Below are 15,977 nucleotides of genomic sequence, written 5' to 3' on the forward strand. Positions count from 1 at the left end.
CAGATTAATAAGACAATAAATGGCCAGCCAAGGGATTTGACATTTGTATCTAAAGACTGTGATGCAGATGCACCTGAAGGTAAGATAAATTAATTTCTTATATTTTTTTGTGATATGTTCTTGCTTAAGCTCTTTAAGGCTTTGATTTGCTTTAATATAAAGCTTTTATGTATAACTATGTCCAGAAAACAGCTTGTTTACAGCTTAATTCATTTGAAGAAACAACAGGTTTTGGTAGAAATAATGTGTAATAATGCATGCCAGTTAACTTTAAAATCTCCCATTTGCTTTAACGTTTATGCAGAAGACCTTAAAAGTAAACCCTAGCCAGTGAATAGTTTAGGATCTGAAGGGACACTTCAGTATGTAGGTTTATCATACATACATGCAGAGAAGTATTCTATTAAATTTCAAACATACTCAAGAAAACTAGGATCTGAAATTCTCAGTGCAACTTGACAGATAAAATTCTGCAATTTTTCAAGATTTAAATATGGGCTGTTCCATAAGCAACAGTACCAGTGGAACTAGACATCTTAGGCTATTCTCCTGTAATCCTGTTATTCTTAACTTATCGTTCCCTATAACATCCAGTATAAATCTTGCTCATCTGTGTTATTAACCATATCTTTTTAACTATTCATTTGGGCAGAAGATGTACTGTGGATTTTTTGCAGCTGTGAGTAGTGACTAGCAAGCAGATGGATAATTGTGGATCTTTCCTTGACTTTCCATCTATGCAGACATTAATGTTGATGGGGGTTTTTTTGAGACAATGGTAGTGTTTTGTTTAGTTTTTATTCTTCTATGAAACTTGGCCAAAGCTGGAAATGAGTTTTACCCTGGTTTCATTTAAAAAAAAAAAAACAACAAAACAAACAAACAAACAAAAAAAACCCCAAAACTAAACATTAAAGCTACTTGAAATCATGCTGGATTTGTTTTTTATAATGTTACCTTTTCCTTTCTGTCTGCATGTAGACAATTTTTGCAGTTTGATTTGCACTACTCATTGCACTACTGATACTGCTGTTTAAGGTCACCATCAATTTTATTGATTGCTTTGGTCTATTGTTTTAAAAAAATTGATCTTGGCAAAAGATTTATGGCCTTCAGAATGGTCCAGATTTTTTTCAGGCTAAAGCACTCAACTGTTCTCACTAGCAAACTTTCTGCTTCTCCGTATAAAGGAATTGAGTTATGTATGCATTTATAGACCTATAAAGCAGGCTTGACGGTGTTTGTTGATAGAAAAGATAAATAGTTGTCCTGTATTATCTTTATTATCAGTGTTCTGTAACTGCTGAATTCTGACTGTGCTTTTAGAAGATCTTAGCAGCTCCTTGGGTTTTCTTCCTACTTCTGTTATTGGGAAAGATAATACTTAATTTTTAAACAATTTCTGTGCTAGTGGAGTTAACTGGATCATTAGGTCATTGTTCCCAGTCTTATCAAGCTATGGTCTCTTTTGCAAGGTGGTTCCCTCGTGTTTAAACTCATAAACACAAACCAGGTGTTTAAACATCTAGTATGTAGATGCTAGTAGTATTTGTGGTGGTTCATCTTGTTTCCCAAGGGGGATTGTTTTTGGTTTGGTTTTTTTTTTTCTCCTGTCTCCTCCATAGTTCAAAAATCATTAATCCACCTTTACTTTTGATGATAATTTTAGACTTAATACAATTTTAAGTGTTGATGCTTTGAATTTCAGCTCCCATGTTTTTGTGATTAAAAATAGTTACTGTTCTGTGGCAGATTTAAAAAGCAAAATCTGTCATCTCTCAAAATGAGATCACTTTGAGCAGGTTGTATAGATCTTTGTTGCTTGTAAACAGCTTCTCGGCTTGGCTAGTATTTGCTGGGAGAAGAATATACTCACTGGCATTGATAAGCTCATTAGTCCTGACTCTTCTGGGAGAAACTAAAATAGTCTGATTTCTTCAGACTTTGTTGCTTAGTCATAGGAACTGGGATTGGATTGAAATAAACTTCTGAAACTACTTTTATGCTTGATGATATTTTTTTGAGTACTTTGAACACTTTGCATGATTATTTTTTTTTCCTGATTTGTTTTGATCAATGGAAACAATATTAGCTGATGCTTAAAACTAACATTCTGATGTGCTGAACACAAGAATTGGCTTGTGAAAATGGTGGCTTTGGTTTGCCATTATTAACATGTTATTGCACTGGGTATCTTTGAGTCATGTCCTTTTTCTTGATAGGAAAGAGGTGGAGAAGGTATTGATATGCTGTCCTATGCTAGCCTAGTGTACGTAAAAGATGGATGGCTGTTTCTTAAATGTGAATGTTAATGTGATCAAAACGCTAAGGTGGAGTTCCGCTAGCTACAAATAGGGTCAGGTCATCAAAGTGTTTTTTTATGAATGAAGGAAAACTTTCTTTTGTAATGCTTACCTTTTGAAGTTGTATTAAGGAAAACACTTTCTTCACTATTTTATCAAGTCAGTTTTAGAAAGTGGAAATGTAATGCTTGCCTTGGAATACCTGACATTTTTAATAACAATAATGAAAACTAATGGAAATAACTGTTGTAGATGCTACTTTTATGCTCTGTGATCAGAAAGAGTTGACAATAAACTTGTTTCAAAGGTAGGAACCAGATTTTTCTTTTATAAAATATAATTTCTCTTGTGTTTAAGGATAGACACAGAGCAAAAATAGATGCAACTAATTTAAAGTTAAGATAAGGGTTGCCCAAACACTTGTAGCTTTTATTGACTTCTGGTCCTAGGATTTTATCTTCCATAAACCACTGGACTGGAACTAAATGCAAATATTGATTTGTCTCCTCAGCACTTTGTTTTATTTAAGCTGAATTAATTCTAACAGGTGTTTTTCCTTAAACATAAGAAAAGCTATGACCTTTTGGTGGCTGTGCTAATAGATAAGCTTATAGCAATCTGCTCTGTCTTATTGAATACTCAGATGTTGTAGATATCATTTCTACTGTAACTAAATACTTTTTTTTTTTTTTCTGAGATGGTAGAAGAGACCTGATCTGATCTTGTAGCAACTAATACCTTCCAAAACGTAAATATTGTTAAAAGTTCAGACTTTAATGGGTAGTGTTTTCCATACATGTTTCAAACCAGTGTATGGCTTGATGAAAAGGGCAATTACACTTCCTGGAAAAACATAGGACAGTTAAAATACAATTTTATAAAAAACACAGTCATAAGTATTTACGCTTAAATATATTATTTGTGGGATTTTAGCATTATATTCTCTGCTTTCATGCAGCAAAGCTTGTCTCTACTCCTGATATGCAAGTCAATCTGCTTCATACTGAATGCCAGAAGCTGTAATAGCATAACTACATGAAACAGAACAGAAGCCAAAAAGTAGAACAGGCTGCATCTTATAACTCTAAGTGCCTTTTCTTAGTTACACTTTAACATCCTGCAGAAAAGGCTTTTTTTTCTTGTTAACATAGAGTTTTTAAAAGCTTTTAAAATAACTTTTTGGAGTAGCAAACTTAAATATGTTTGTTATAGGCAAAACAAGCATCAGTTTTCAGTATTTGATATAGTTGGGCAAAGACCTCATTTTATCCTTGTTTTCAAGGACTAATGTCAGCTGCACTGCTGGGTCCATGGTTCAATTGACCATAAGGGCAAGGAAAGGAGTTAAATTACGTGATTAAGACTTTTGTAGCTGGACTAATGCATTGAAAACTTTGCTATAGGTTTAGATAAACAGCTTAGTGAGACTTAATGTAAGTGAGCAATGACTCAGCTGCAAGCCTGTATACAAGAGTTTTCCCAGCTTTTATTTTGAGATTTGATGAACACTGCCTCTTCCTAGACCATAAAACCATGAAAGCTGTTTTAAAACTATCATTTGCTTTAAATGCGTAACATGTTATGAATCCCCCTTGGATTGTCTCATTTCCTTAATTGGGGAAATGAGCTTTACCCAAGGCCTACTAAATGCTCACGACAGTATCTACTGGGTCTTCCGTGTAGACCTGCAGTTACTCCAACTCCATGTAAAGTGGGAAAGAAAAAAAGTTATTTCCATTTCTAAGGCTTTGAACTGAGCAGGACTTATGGTGCTAATTAGCTTTATGTCATTTTATAGGACTCTCTTGTCAGCTGGCAGTCAACTAGTGCAAGATCTCAGGCTTTATTTTAGCATGTAAAAAGATTAGATGTAGACATTACTCAAGCTGGAAAGGAACCCCAAATACGAATACCAAAAATAAGAGCATATTCTTTGTTTTTCCTTCAGAGAAATCCAGGAGGCATGCAAAGTGAAAGCACAAGCCAGTTGCTCAGAAGCTTCAGTATTAGTAATCTTGTATTAAATATTTTATGACCATAGATTACCTTTTCCAAATGGTTGTTTTAAATGAATTTGCAAAGTTATAAAATGCTTCACAAAAAGTCTAAATGAGGATTTTAGTGAGGACTTTATTTTCTTGTTAGCTTACTGAATGACCTTAGTAATACTTTACCCTGAAGCTTTACTTATGCCTAATACTTTTGAAATCCTCTATAATCATGAGAAGTCAATATAAATAAGCACAACTGTGTGTGTTTGACTGCAGAAAGCCCTGTTCATCAGCTGTCAAGAGTATGAGTAGCTAAGGGTGCTCTAAATCTCTTTTTCTGCAGTACATTGTTTGTGGATGTGCAGTTGCAGAAACTTAAATTCCTACACTTTTTTCTGTACCCCACCACTGCAGACAGATATGAGCAGCTCTGAACTACTTCTCCTGCCAAGAGATTGCAACTGCAGAGAGAAGAGAGGCTGTGTTTACGAAATGCTGAATGGCTAAATGGAGTTTAGCAGTAAACAATTAAGTATTTTCTTCTTGGATCAACATCATAGTTTGTTTGTTGGATTTAAGCCTAACAGTAAAGTGAGATGCTCTGATATTAGTATTTTGGAATAAGAGTGGAAGCTCCTTACAAAGGATTGAGGGGTATGCACCCATTCTTAAAAGAAGTAATGAACCGAGAGTAAGAAACTTTCTAATACTTTATCTACAAAATGATCCTTTTAATAAAGGTAGTTTTCTTACCATAAGAAGACAGACATCATATTTGGCCTCTCTAAGTAGCAATGCTACCAAATCTTTTAATTGCTGAGAAACATTAGATACGTGTATTGGAAATATTTTCAGTGGTTTGTTGGGAGCTGCTTCTGTTGGTGTAATCAAATCATCTTTATCTTGGTGACAGCTGATGAATTCCCTAATAACATGCTCAAGAACAGCCATGCAGAAAACTTAGATAGCAACCTGTAACTACAGCTGTTGAAGCTACGTACAGATGTTTCCCATCCATCTTCAGATATGGCTTGCCCAATGGATTTAGAAAGGATCAATTCTTGAAGGTGGTCTTTTTCACTGCCTAATACATGTCCTGCAGCTAGATTGGATTGAGTAAATCTTATTCATCCTGCTGAACTGTGAGAGACAAAACTGACTGTGGATTAGTCAGATGCATTGTAACTCGTGTCTGAAGGAGGCAGAAGACGGGACAGGATGGGAAGGAAGCCATTGCTTTCAGACCATCATTAATGAGAAAATCACTAATTCATATCCAACTCATTTAAAAGAATTTGGCATTGGTGTCTTTTAAGTTCAAATTTTTAATGATAGTCATAATTATTCTTTTTTTTGTTGTTGTTGTTCTCCAGAGAATAAGCAAAGATTTCTAGCACTGAAAGTTGCCCTACTTTGTAATGCTTCTTTAAGTGTTAGCTGGCTATAACTGCTTCTGTCTATGGACAGAATATGAGGTAATCCATGTAAAGATATAGAAGTCAAGATTAATGTGTTGAAAATATCCTCTTTCTCCCCATTCTCCAAATTCTTTTCCATGTAGTATGATCTCAGGATGGGGAAAACAATGAATCCTTCTCACAAATGATGGACATCCTTCTTAGTGGTCAGCTAAAGACAGTATGAGGCATGTAGAAAGGATGTGACAAAAATGAGGTTAACATTGAACATCATGTCGTATAATATAGTTTAAAGAAGTCTGAACTGGTGTAAGCTTTATGCTTGTACTAAGCTGATACTGGAAAATGCGGTAGATGGCTAACAAAGTGTTCTGATTAGAATGAAAATGATAGGTTATGCTGTCCATTGGCTGCTTGCTTTCTGGAATCTTGCATCCATGTTGAAGGCTAGGGTATTGCCTTTGAAGTTTATCAGTACCTCTGTCTTCAAAATAAGAATTATGTGCCTCGAGTTACTTAAAAGGAAGCTGCTCAAGGGAGACTCAGAAAACACCTCTTGCAGAACTTCAAATTTCAAGTCAGTGATTTCAAGGCAAGAAATATCAATTGTATGGCCTGTGTCCTAATGAATCTGGCCAGTGTTTGTAATTAACCTAAATTGTACGTAATGTTTCAAAAGGTATCTAGTTTCAACAGGAACAGAGAACACTTTTTTTTTTCCTCCTCTGCAGATTGATCCAATGGCTTATTGCTTCCCAGCAAAAAAAGGACATTATCTCTGTTTGCAATTAACGTGGTTTCAGACTTCAGTCATTGGTTAATTCTGTAGCTTTTCACTATGCACTTAGCCTTGTAGTAGTAGTATTTTATTCACTTGAAGGTATTTAATAAACATTAAAATCAATCATCCTTTAAACGTATGAAAAATGAGATTAACAGGTTTAGCTCTTTGAATCTCATTAAATGGTTTTCCTCCAGTCTCTTAATACATGCAAATCTTGGCACCCTCACAGATTCTTTGAAACCAGACTGAAATAGAAACCTTATAGCTGGGTGCAATTTTCCATTGTAATGCCATAGCTGTGCTAGGATGAACTCAAAATCTAAAATGGCAAAATGAGACTGATGGACTCTTTGCATTTATAGAGGGAATTGGTGAGAACTCCTGACTGTTTAGCTGAAGTTTGTGCTTCATTGTTTGTAAGATCTAGTACAGTTTTTCTGCAACTAAGTTCTGTATTTCCTGTTCATACATGCCACTTCATTTAAATTTGACTATTGGGAGGGGAAAAAAAAAACCCAAAAGATGGTTGTGTGGCCCAGATAGCTCAGTAGGACTTTGTTCTCATTATTTAGCATTCTGAAACTGACTAGTGACTCTTTTCTTTCAGAAAAAAATCTTGGAGGATCTTACTGGAAGCCTCCGTACGCTATGAAGTCCTGCTAGCCCTGATGGGAGTTTTAGATTCTTGAGCCATTGAATGTAAACACTTACAGTGTGTGATTATCATCAAGAAGTTGTATGACTGCTGCAGTAGTTAATGTACTGCAAAGTAACTGCAAATAGCTATTGGTTATTCAGACTTGTAACTTGCTACAAAATCAGACCTATTGGTTACAAAACAGCCTGATTCACATTGTTTACATAATTTTTCTGGCTGTCTAGGTTTATATTAGATTGGGTTTGATTTGCAGATATGCAATATGAGTTATCAGATGCAACTTATCTGTAACTTGAGTCACTGAAGAGTTTGCCTCCTTAGATGACGACTTGTCCTAAATAGTTTTTCCAGGTTCCTCATTAGTTCCTGGCTTCTCCTTAGCCTGCCAAATCTTTTTTTAGCAGGACTTGATTCCAAACCTAGTGAGAAGTTCCTGTTGAATAAGGTAGGGTTTTGTACTAGACTTTATCCCGCTAGACTTTTGGTCTGTATGGGTCTCTTAAGTGCTATCTCACTACCACTTCCAGCTGAGGAGGAAAAAACCCCAAACCACCACAAACAAACCAACCAAAACCAAACAACTGGGATGAAATGACAGGCAGCTTTTTGTGCTTGTATGTTAAATTTATATTTGAAAAGTCTGCAGAGAGCTGCAAACTATTGTTTAACATCAGAGTGATTTGATACTCATGCTTCTGTAGTGCACTGTAGTAATTTAAACTGCTGTCAGCCTGAAATGTTGGAAGCTTAGCGATTCACATCTCTTAAATGGGGAGCTATTGTAGCTACATACAACCAGCTGGGAAATGTTTTCAGATCCTCACTACAAGTGAGTGAACCAATTCCAGTTGTATGTTTTTCAACATACTTTTCGATCTGATATGGGATCAAAGGCGTAAATTTGTTGCAGAGTTAACCTTGGGACAAGCAGTGCTTGAAGCTCTGTAATACTTTCATGATCATGAAAGCTGAAAGAGCAATAACTTGACTGTTTAAGCAACTTCTGGGGAAAGTTAGCCAAGGGAAACACATGTAAAGCAGATTGATTTTTAGCTAATGAAACTAGAGAAGCAGTAGCAGAGGGGCTGGATTATGAGGTGATGATACAGGCTCAAGAGCTGAATGAGGCAAGTATTAATTTTTGTGTGTGTGTATATATTACAGCAGAGAAGAGTATGGAAAAAATGTGGATGTGCTCAAACAGAATGTGAGAAATTACTTTTGTACAAACTGCTGAGTAACAGGCAGCTAAGAACATAGTCTTTTTTCCCCTTTGCATTTGTGGCTGGGGGCAGTTGTTATTGGCACTCCACGAATCTGTTTCCAGAGAAACCTGTGGAAGTGATACATGAAATAGTCTTAAAACACAAAGTCGTTGGAAGTCCTGGAGTGACTTTAACATTAACACTTAGAGCAATGTGGATGAAGATGTTGAGCTGTGAGATGATAGGAACAAGAGTTAGAGGGAAACTTGTAGTTTCAAAACTTCTGATATATCTGCTAATATCTGAAGACTCATGAAGCTTATTTAGTCTTGTCCATCTGAACAGTTTGGTCTGTGACCAAAGCCAGACCTAGAAACAAGTCCATGTTCTCTTTTGAGGTTACAATCTTTACCCAAGTATTTATTTCTAAATTTTATTACTTGCTGCTGATTTTGACTATTTTGTTTGATTTTTTTTTATTAAATTTGAAATTAAATGTGAAAAATGGTACTATATATAGGGCTACAGCTTGATATATCCTCACTATATAAAGTACATGCGTCTCAGGATTGCTTACAGGACTGTAGCAGTCCCTTCTGGTCAAAAGGAATTCTGGTCACTCATTGGGTATTTACGCTGGAAATGCAAGTGTCATTGCTTCTCAAAAGAAAAATTAATTGGACAGTAGTGATGAATATGGAATATGGCTGTATGGGTCTTAGACCATTAGATGTCACTTAGTTTCTTACCTAGTTTAAGTATCATGTGTTTTTTATGGGCCATTAACTTCCTTGTGCAGTTTCTTTGTACAGGCGAAGTTTAACTTTTTTGTCAGTTTGATTACTATAAATTGACTATAGCACTTTGCATGATTTCTCTAGTGAAATGTTGACTTGCAAGACAATCAAATAATAGAACTCCTACTCTGTGTACTCAATAGCCAGTCCATGGGTATTATGCATTTCTGTAGTCTTTCATAAGTGATCTGAGTTACAATCTTGTCCAAGATGAGCTGTCCAATCAAGAAAATTCCTTTTATTTTGGTTTTTGAGAAAGCATTACATATAATGCTGCAAAGAAAATGTTGCCAATTATAAAAATAATAAGGCTCTGTCAGAGCCCTTAGTTTATCTTAGTGGCTTGCTTAAAGGGGCATACCTATCTGGGAATCATTCTACCATCCAGCAAAACACTCGCTATTGTGGATCTTTTGTGTAAGATAATCTAAAGGCTGCTCCATCTTCTGATGTTGCTTAGTTTCTGGTAAGTAAAGGCATGTTTCTAAGGCTGTTCTTAAGCCTGAAGTCTTTGCCCTATGCCGGCTTAGTCCATAGGAACCGTATGTTTTTCTCACTTTCTTTGAAATATGGATACAGCATGGCAGAGAGAAACATTAATATTATTACTACTTGTAGGTGCCAGATAACATCTAGGAAAGTGTTTAGGAGTTGTGTATCCAGCTGTGTTCCTGAGTTACAGCATCCAAAGCCAACTGCGCTTGCTCTAGATGTTTGTTCTATTTGTAAAAGTGCGTTTTAGCTTTGTTGCAGGAAAGCCATAGTAAAAAAATATAAGCATCTTTGAAAACAATTTGGAGGCAGTTGGCTTGTTTTATTGTAATGTATAACTGATTAGGAATTTTGTTCATTCTGTGATATAAGATGCTGCTTGTCTTAAGTCACATAACCCAAATAAAGCATACAGTAAAATGGGTCTCATATCTCAGTAACATGATGAGAAGTATCTGGAAATCAACAAAACCCTAGAAAGAATGTTTAAGATGTCACAGCTGTTGAAGTGCTGCTGTATCCGAGGTACCAGAGCTGTGCGTTAACCATAATCCCATATAAATGTTCCTATCCAAGTTAGATGATTAAACTGTGAAGCCAGATGCAGGCCCAGAAGGTAATGTCTGTAAGAAGAAATGCAGGTTTCCCATTAATTACACTTTTCCAGGTGAAATGTCAAACCTTTTGGAACTTGGTGTATAATTCAAGTTCAGAAACATATTAAACCCTTTCTTGAAGTTCAGTTTGCAAGTTGGACTGCAAGCAGCAGCTGCTTTTTGCAACACAACTTTTGAATGATTGACAGCAGGGCATTGTGACACACTAAGTGTTCTTGGATACCTGAAGCCATACTGTCAAAGCTTCAAGGATTTGGAGTATGCAATGCCAGTACGTTCTAGCACAGTAAAGCTGCAGGTTTTCCTTTTGGACGTAGTTTTGAGTGTATTTTAACCAAAACCTAGGTTCTGCTTGAAGTAGGGTATGTAAACCTCATCTGTTTGTGGATCACGTTCTCATTGTCATTTTGGGTTTTCCATCCAAAATAGTGTTCAATGATAGATCTGTCTGTGTTATCTCTATCTGCCTTCATGTAATGTGAACTGTGATGATTTTGAGCGCACACGGGACCTCAAGAAGTAGTCAGGTCCAACCCCCCAGCAGGGTCAAGAGCAGCAGTGTTGCTCAGGTCCATCCAGATGTGAATGTCTCCACAGATGTAGATTCTGAAAATTCTTTGGGTAGCCTGCTTCCATGTTTACCTGTGCTAATGGTGAAACTTTTCTTTCTGCAGATCTGTCATCTGTTCTTTTCTTGTGCAGGTCTAGGGAGAATCTTGCCCTATGTTTTCTAGACCCCCACTAGATAGCAGAGGTAGGAGTAAGACATACCTACAAACACTTCACTTCAAGCTAAACAAACACATAGTCGTTGTATGTTGTGCATCGTAGCTGTTGCAGTGATCCTTTGCTGGACTTGCTCCAGTACGTTAAATGCTGCTTTCTCACTGGGGAGCCCAAAAGGGCAGTGGCAGATGCAGTTCCAGTCTGAATAGAAGAAAGCAATCGCTTCCCTGGACCAGTTGCCTCTACCCCTATTAGGGAAGCCTGGTATTCAGTTACATTTTTGAGTTGCAGATGAACACCAGTAACTACATGTTCTGTTTGCCTACTGGGATACAAGGTCACTTTCTGCAAAGCTGCATTGTATCTGGCCCGCCCTCAGCCTGCACTATTGCTTGGTGTCACTTTGTTGCAGGTGCAGGACTTTTGTCTCTGTTAAACTTCAAAGACTATTTTAAGGGGCTGGTAAAAGAGGCTGCTTCTGAATCTTACTGTTTAGTTTGTTGGGCCTCTGCTCCTTGCTTCTCCCTAGTTTGATGTACAGATTTACCAAGGATGCAATTGTTTATTTGTCCAGTTGATTAATGAAGAGATAGAACAAGTGTGCACCTTCGTATTGACTCCCAAAGAATGGCCAGTGTTTTCAGATTACATTATTCACAACAATTTGTAACTCTTCCCTAAGAAACCATTTCCTCCTATAGGCTTTTGTGAAAGCATACTGTATTTTGAGACTTAGAAATGACAGATTTCGTTATCTGTAAGTTCTTAATATTTGAGGTTTAGTGTGTGACACTTCTTAGGCTTTAAGATTTGTTTATCAACAGATAAACAGAAAGATTTGTTTGTCCCTTTAGTTCATCTTAAACTAGCTAATTCAATTCTTGGAAGAAGCCTTTGTCTTAAAATATTAGTACACTGAGCCTAAGGATTCTCTAATTCACCAGAATGGAAAACTTAATCAGTGGACTTGAAATACAGTGGACTCTTCTGGTAGTCATGGTTATTGGCATTTGTCATTGTTTGTTTAAAAAAACTTTGTCTTGAATGTTGGCTGTTTGGCTTTGCTGGGTCAGCACTACATAATATGCTGTATTCGGAAAGTGGTGGCAGTTATCTATCGGAGGCTTGGTAGCTTTCCATGTATTCTTTTGTTCCAAATGATCAAGATATGCTAGTAACAGTCACAGTGATCGTTCTGGATAACAAGTAGTTAACTTAATTTTGGTTATTCATTGTAACTTATTCGAAATTATGGCATATAGAACAATAAGTTAATTAAAAATATCATGTCAGCCCATTGAGTATTATCTTAGTTCAAAAGAAATAACTAAAATTTAGTTAGCTGAAATTCCACAGAAATGTTTTTTGAAGGTCAAACTGTTCTAAAATATTTACCATCATCTGCTTAACCCAATTATTGTAGAGAGCCATCTGAAAGTCTCATAGCTATTTTTTAATTCAAGTAACTAGCTGGAGAGCTGCAGATTGTGTTGGCAATACTATCTGCACTTACGAAGCATCTTCACTTTACTGGCATTTCGTACTTTGTCGGAAACATCGCCTTTTCTATGGACATGTCATGCTAGCAAATAATGAGATGTTGTGAGTGGTGTGCTACTTTACAGTGTTTTACCCCTTTTGTAGGGCAGGTGCTATTGTCTGGTGTTTAACAGGGGGTGGAAAAAAAAATCATTTTCCTCTCCATAACTGAGATTTGGTGTGTAAAACCAGGAAGCCAGATTCTTTCCTTGTGCTTTTGTTCTCTGCTAGTGGAGGTATGATTTCTCTAATCACAGAATGGCTGGGGTTGGAAGGGACCTCTGGAGATCTAGTCCAAACCCTTGTTAAAGCAGGTTCACCTGGAACAGGCTGCACAGAATCACATCCAGGCAGGTTTTGAATGTCTCCAGTGAAGGAGACTCCACAAGCTCTTTGGGCAGCCTGTTCCAGTGCCCTGTCACCCTCAGAGTAAACAAAGAATAATTTAGCTGTCTTGCATTGTAATTATCTGCAGAATGTGCCTATTTGTGTGTATATCCTTTGTCTAGTAGTTGTGAAATCCCAATTCAACCTTTTTGTCTGCTGATACCATGTAATGGATTCCAGAAATGTCTGCTTCATAGATTAGTATTTAACTTAGTGTTTTAAATTATTCTGTTAGTTTTATAAAGTATAAGTCATTGGACAACTGCTGAAGGAATGGAGCTGTTTCTCTGTTCAGATATAGTCGTTCTCGACACAGTAGTGATTTGGTTTTTGAGGGATCGTGTTGGCAAGGTCAAGAGGCACACCGTCCTGGAAAAGACCTGTCCTTAACTCCCACCTTTTCTCTCCCCAGGAACTAGTAAGCTATAGTATGTGGTGGTATTGTTATAGCAGCTTGTTATCTAATGTGCAAGTTGAATGTTTAAATAAAATATTTATCTTCAGAAACTGATGATTGACAGCTTGCTAGGTTATGTTGCATAGTTTAACTTTTAGCAGCCATCTGAGCAGCAGCATATCACTCACCACTTTAGGAGGTGGGAAGTCTGTGCTTTAACTGCACCTAGTGGGTATTTCCAGCAGCATCAGAACTGAGGGAAGAACAGACAGATTCTGGGTTGCTCACTTTCTCTGGTGTTCACGTTGTTTAGATATCAATTTTTGCTCTGAAATAAGATTTAGATGGGGTTTTTTGAAATAAATGAGAAAAACAAGGGATTGTGTTATACCTTAGCATGGTGTCAGCTGGGTTGCGTGTCCTGCTAGCCACCCTCTGACATGATCTGTTGAATGATACAGGCTCAGTGTGCCATACAAGCTCTGATGCTGTCTGCAGTCTTAAAAATGCCTTGACAATTTGATTCTTAATTCAGTTCAAATATGCCACTTTGTTAATGAGAGGAATACATATGTAGTATTTTTTAGGTGTGCCTGCATTTATAGTATTGGAGAGGGAGAAAGCAGAGGGCTAATTTGTATCTAAGAGCTGACAGTACTGATAAAATCTATCTGGGTCACAAAAGGCCCAGTATGTGGTGGGATTTTTTTTACCTACATAACTCAGCAGTGTACCTGACTTTGACGTTTGCAAAACTTATGCAATCCTGGTAGAGAGAAATTTTTTTCAAAGTGCAATCTGTTTTTTAATACAGAATCAGCTTTATATTTCCTTCGTGTGGCTACAGTTTATCTAACACAGGAAATGAATAACTAGGCTCTGTCAGAATAGGCAATAATTGACACTTCTGCAGGAGAATTTGTATCCAATAGTAACAAGGTTACCTGTGTAACTCTTCGTGTTACCTGTTTTCACTTTCACTCTCCCATAACAATGTACAGCTTCTTGGTAGAGGAGAGTTAATTTGACTTAATGAAGTATAACTGTTCTTGAGAGCTGAATACTCTCCAAATCTGTTGAATTATTATCTTATAAATTGGAATTATCATGTTAATTTGTACTGTTTGCTTTTCTTTTAGATCAGTGCATTGTTACTCGGACATACCTCTTTCTTCATAAATTTTGGTTCTTCAGCGCTGCCTATTACTTTGGGAACTGGGCATTCATTGCAGTAAGTACTTGGATTATAGACATTGCTGAATTAAGTTGGATAATTTACAGTTGTCATTGAATCATTTGCATCACCACACTGTCATTTTGGTTTACATTTGTTGCTCTTGTATGGCCCTGAATTGAACAATAGTAACTTTTACTATTTTAAATTTGCAGGTCTTTTTAATTGGATTAATTGTTTCATGCTGCAAAGGCAAGAAATCAGTCATTGAAGGTGAAGTGGATGAAGATGATTCAGACATGAGTGATGATGAACTGTCTACTTATTACCATTAATAAAATGTTGCCTTCAAGATGGAAAAATGTTATTTAAAGTTATGTTGAAAGTCATGCTTATGTGGAGTTGGTATCCAAATAAGCATCCTTGCACCTGTAAAAATAGAGGAAATAAGTGTGCTCACTTAAAGGAGTAAACTTAGTATCACTTATGTCAGAACAAATACTGAAACTGGGTTTGAATAATATATATAGAGAGAAAATATTGTTTATGATTAAATGTATATGTAACTTTCTGATATATACTTTGAACTGTTTCATCATTCATGATGGTTTTCTGTGAACTTCATTTTTCTTATGCTTCCATGCCTAACTTGTAGGACTCCTCTATTCAAGCTCATAAACAAAACCAGCTAAAGTCTTGCAAAACAGCTGGTGCAAACATTGCTAGAAAGAATTAGATGAGGTTCACACTTTCAGAAGGATGTGACTTAACTTTTTCATTAGTCTTGCTGGCATTTCTGGGATTCCCATATAAAAATATAGCTAACAGGAGACTGTATTTAAAGTATGCCAAAAACATCCACTGATGTGGTGTGTTCCCAGTCTGTGAAGAATAAGTCATTTTCATACTGTTATCTCCACTGAGTTACTGTGGGAATCTTCAAGTATGAGGTGGCCTTTGCCCTATCAAAGGAAATCATTAGTGTATATGACAACATGCAGCATTGTTTCAGTGTTTTAGTACAGCTCAGTTCTGAAACTGTCAGGTGCCATTGGTTATTACTAGGATATGATTAATTTCTAACTTTTTCTCTTTAATGAAATTGTCTTAAGTTTTCTTTCAATATTTAATGTCAATGTTGTCAACTTGTTTATAAGCCAATGTTTATATAAACACAGTTCAAAAATGCTTTTGTCATTCATGTTGTCTTTGTAATGTTTTAGCTATATAGTTAGAACTGTATTTCTAAGGCTGAAAAATATCTTCAGATATCCTTTGACAGACTCTGAAAGAGGAAAGTGTTTACAGGTACAGATTTTTAAACTTATAATGCTACCTGAGGGAAACTATAGTTCATGTAAGCACATGAAAACATAACTTAGATAATCTTTTTAAGACAAGCTGTTAAATAGTTATAGAAATGTAGGGGAATTATTAATGTCCTGCTTATGTGTTTTCAAACCTTAAAACTGACAAGCTTCTGTTCAGT

The 15,977-nt window shown here is 36.4% G+C and overlaps 1 protein-coding gene across 2 annotated transcripts in view; it reads left to right on the forward strand.

Annotated features, from left to right (window-relative positions):
* Positions 1-15,670, forward strand: part of LMBRD1 (LMBR1 domain containing 1) — a 76,270-nt gene extending 60,600 nt beyond the window's left edge. For both annotated transcript variants that reach the window (XM_040598618.1, XM_040598617.1), the window contains exons 14-16: positions 4-79; positions 14,454-14,545; positions 14,704-15,670. In XM_040598618.1, coding sequence (XP_040454552.1) covers positions 4-79; positions 14,454-14,545; positions 14,704-14,823 — 288 coding nt within the window. In that variant the 3' untranslated portion in view covers positions 14,824-15,670. The remainder of the gene's footprint in view (positions 1-3; positions 80-14,453; positions 14,546-14,703) is intronic.
* Positions 15,671-15,977: the final 307 nt, after the last annotated feature.

Source organism: Falco naumanni, chromosome 6 (genome assembly GCF_017639655.2).
Source record: "Falco naumanni isolate bFalNau1 chromosome 6, bFalNau1.pat, whole genome shotgun sequence".
In the NCBI taxonomy this organism is placed as follows: domain Eukaryota; kingdom Metazoa; phylum Chordata; class Aves; order Falconiformes; family Falconidae; genus Falco; species Falco naumanni.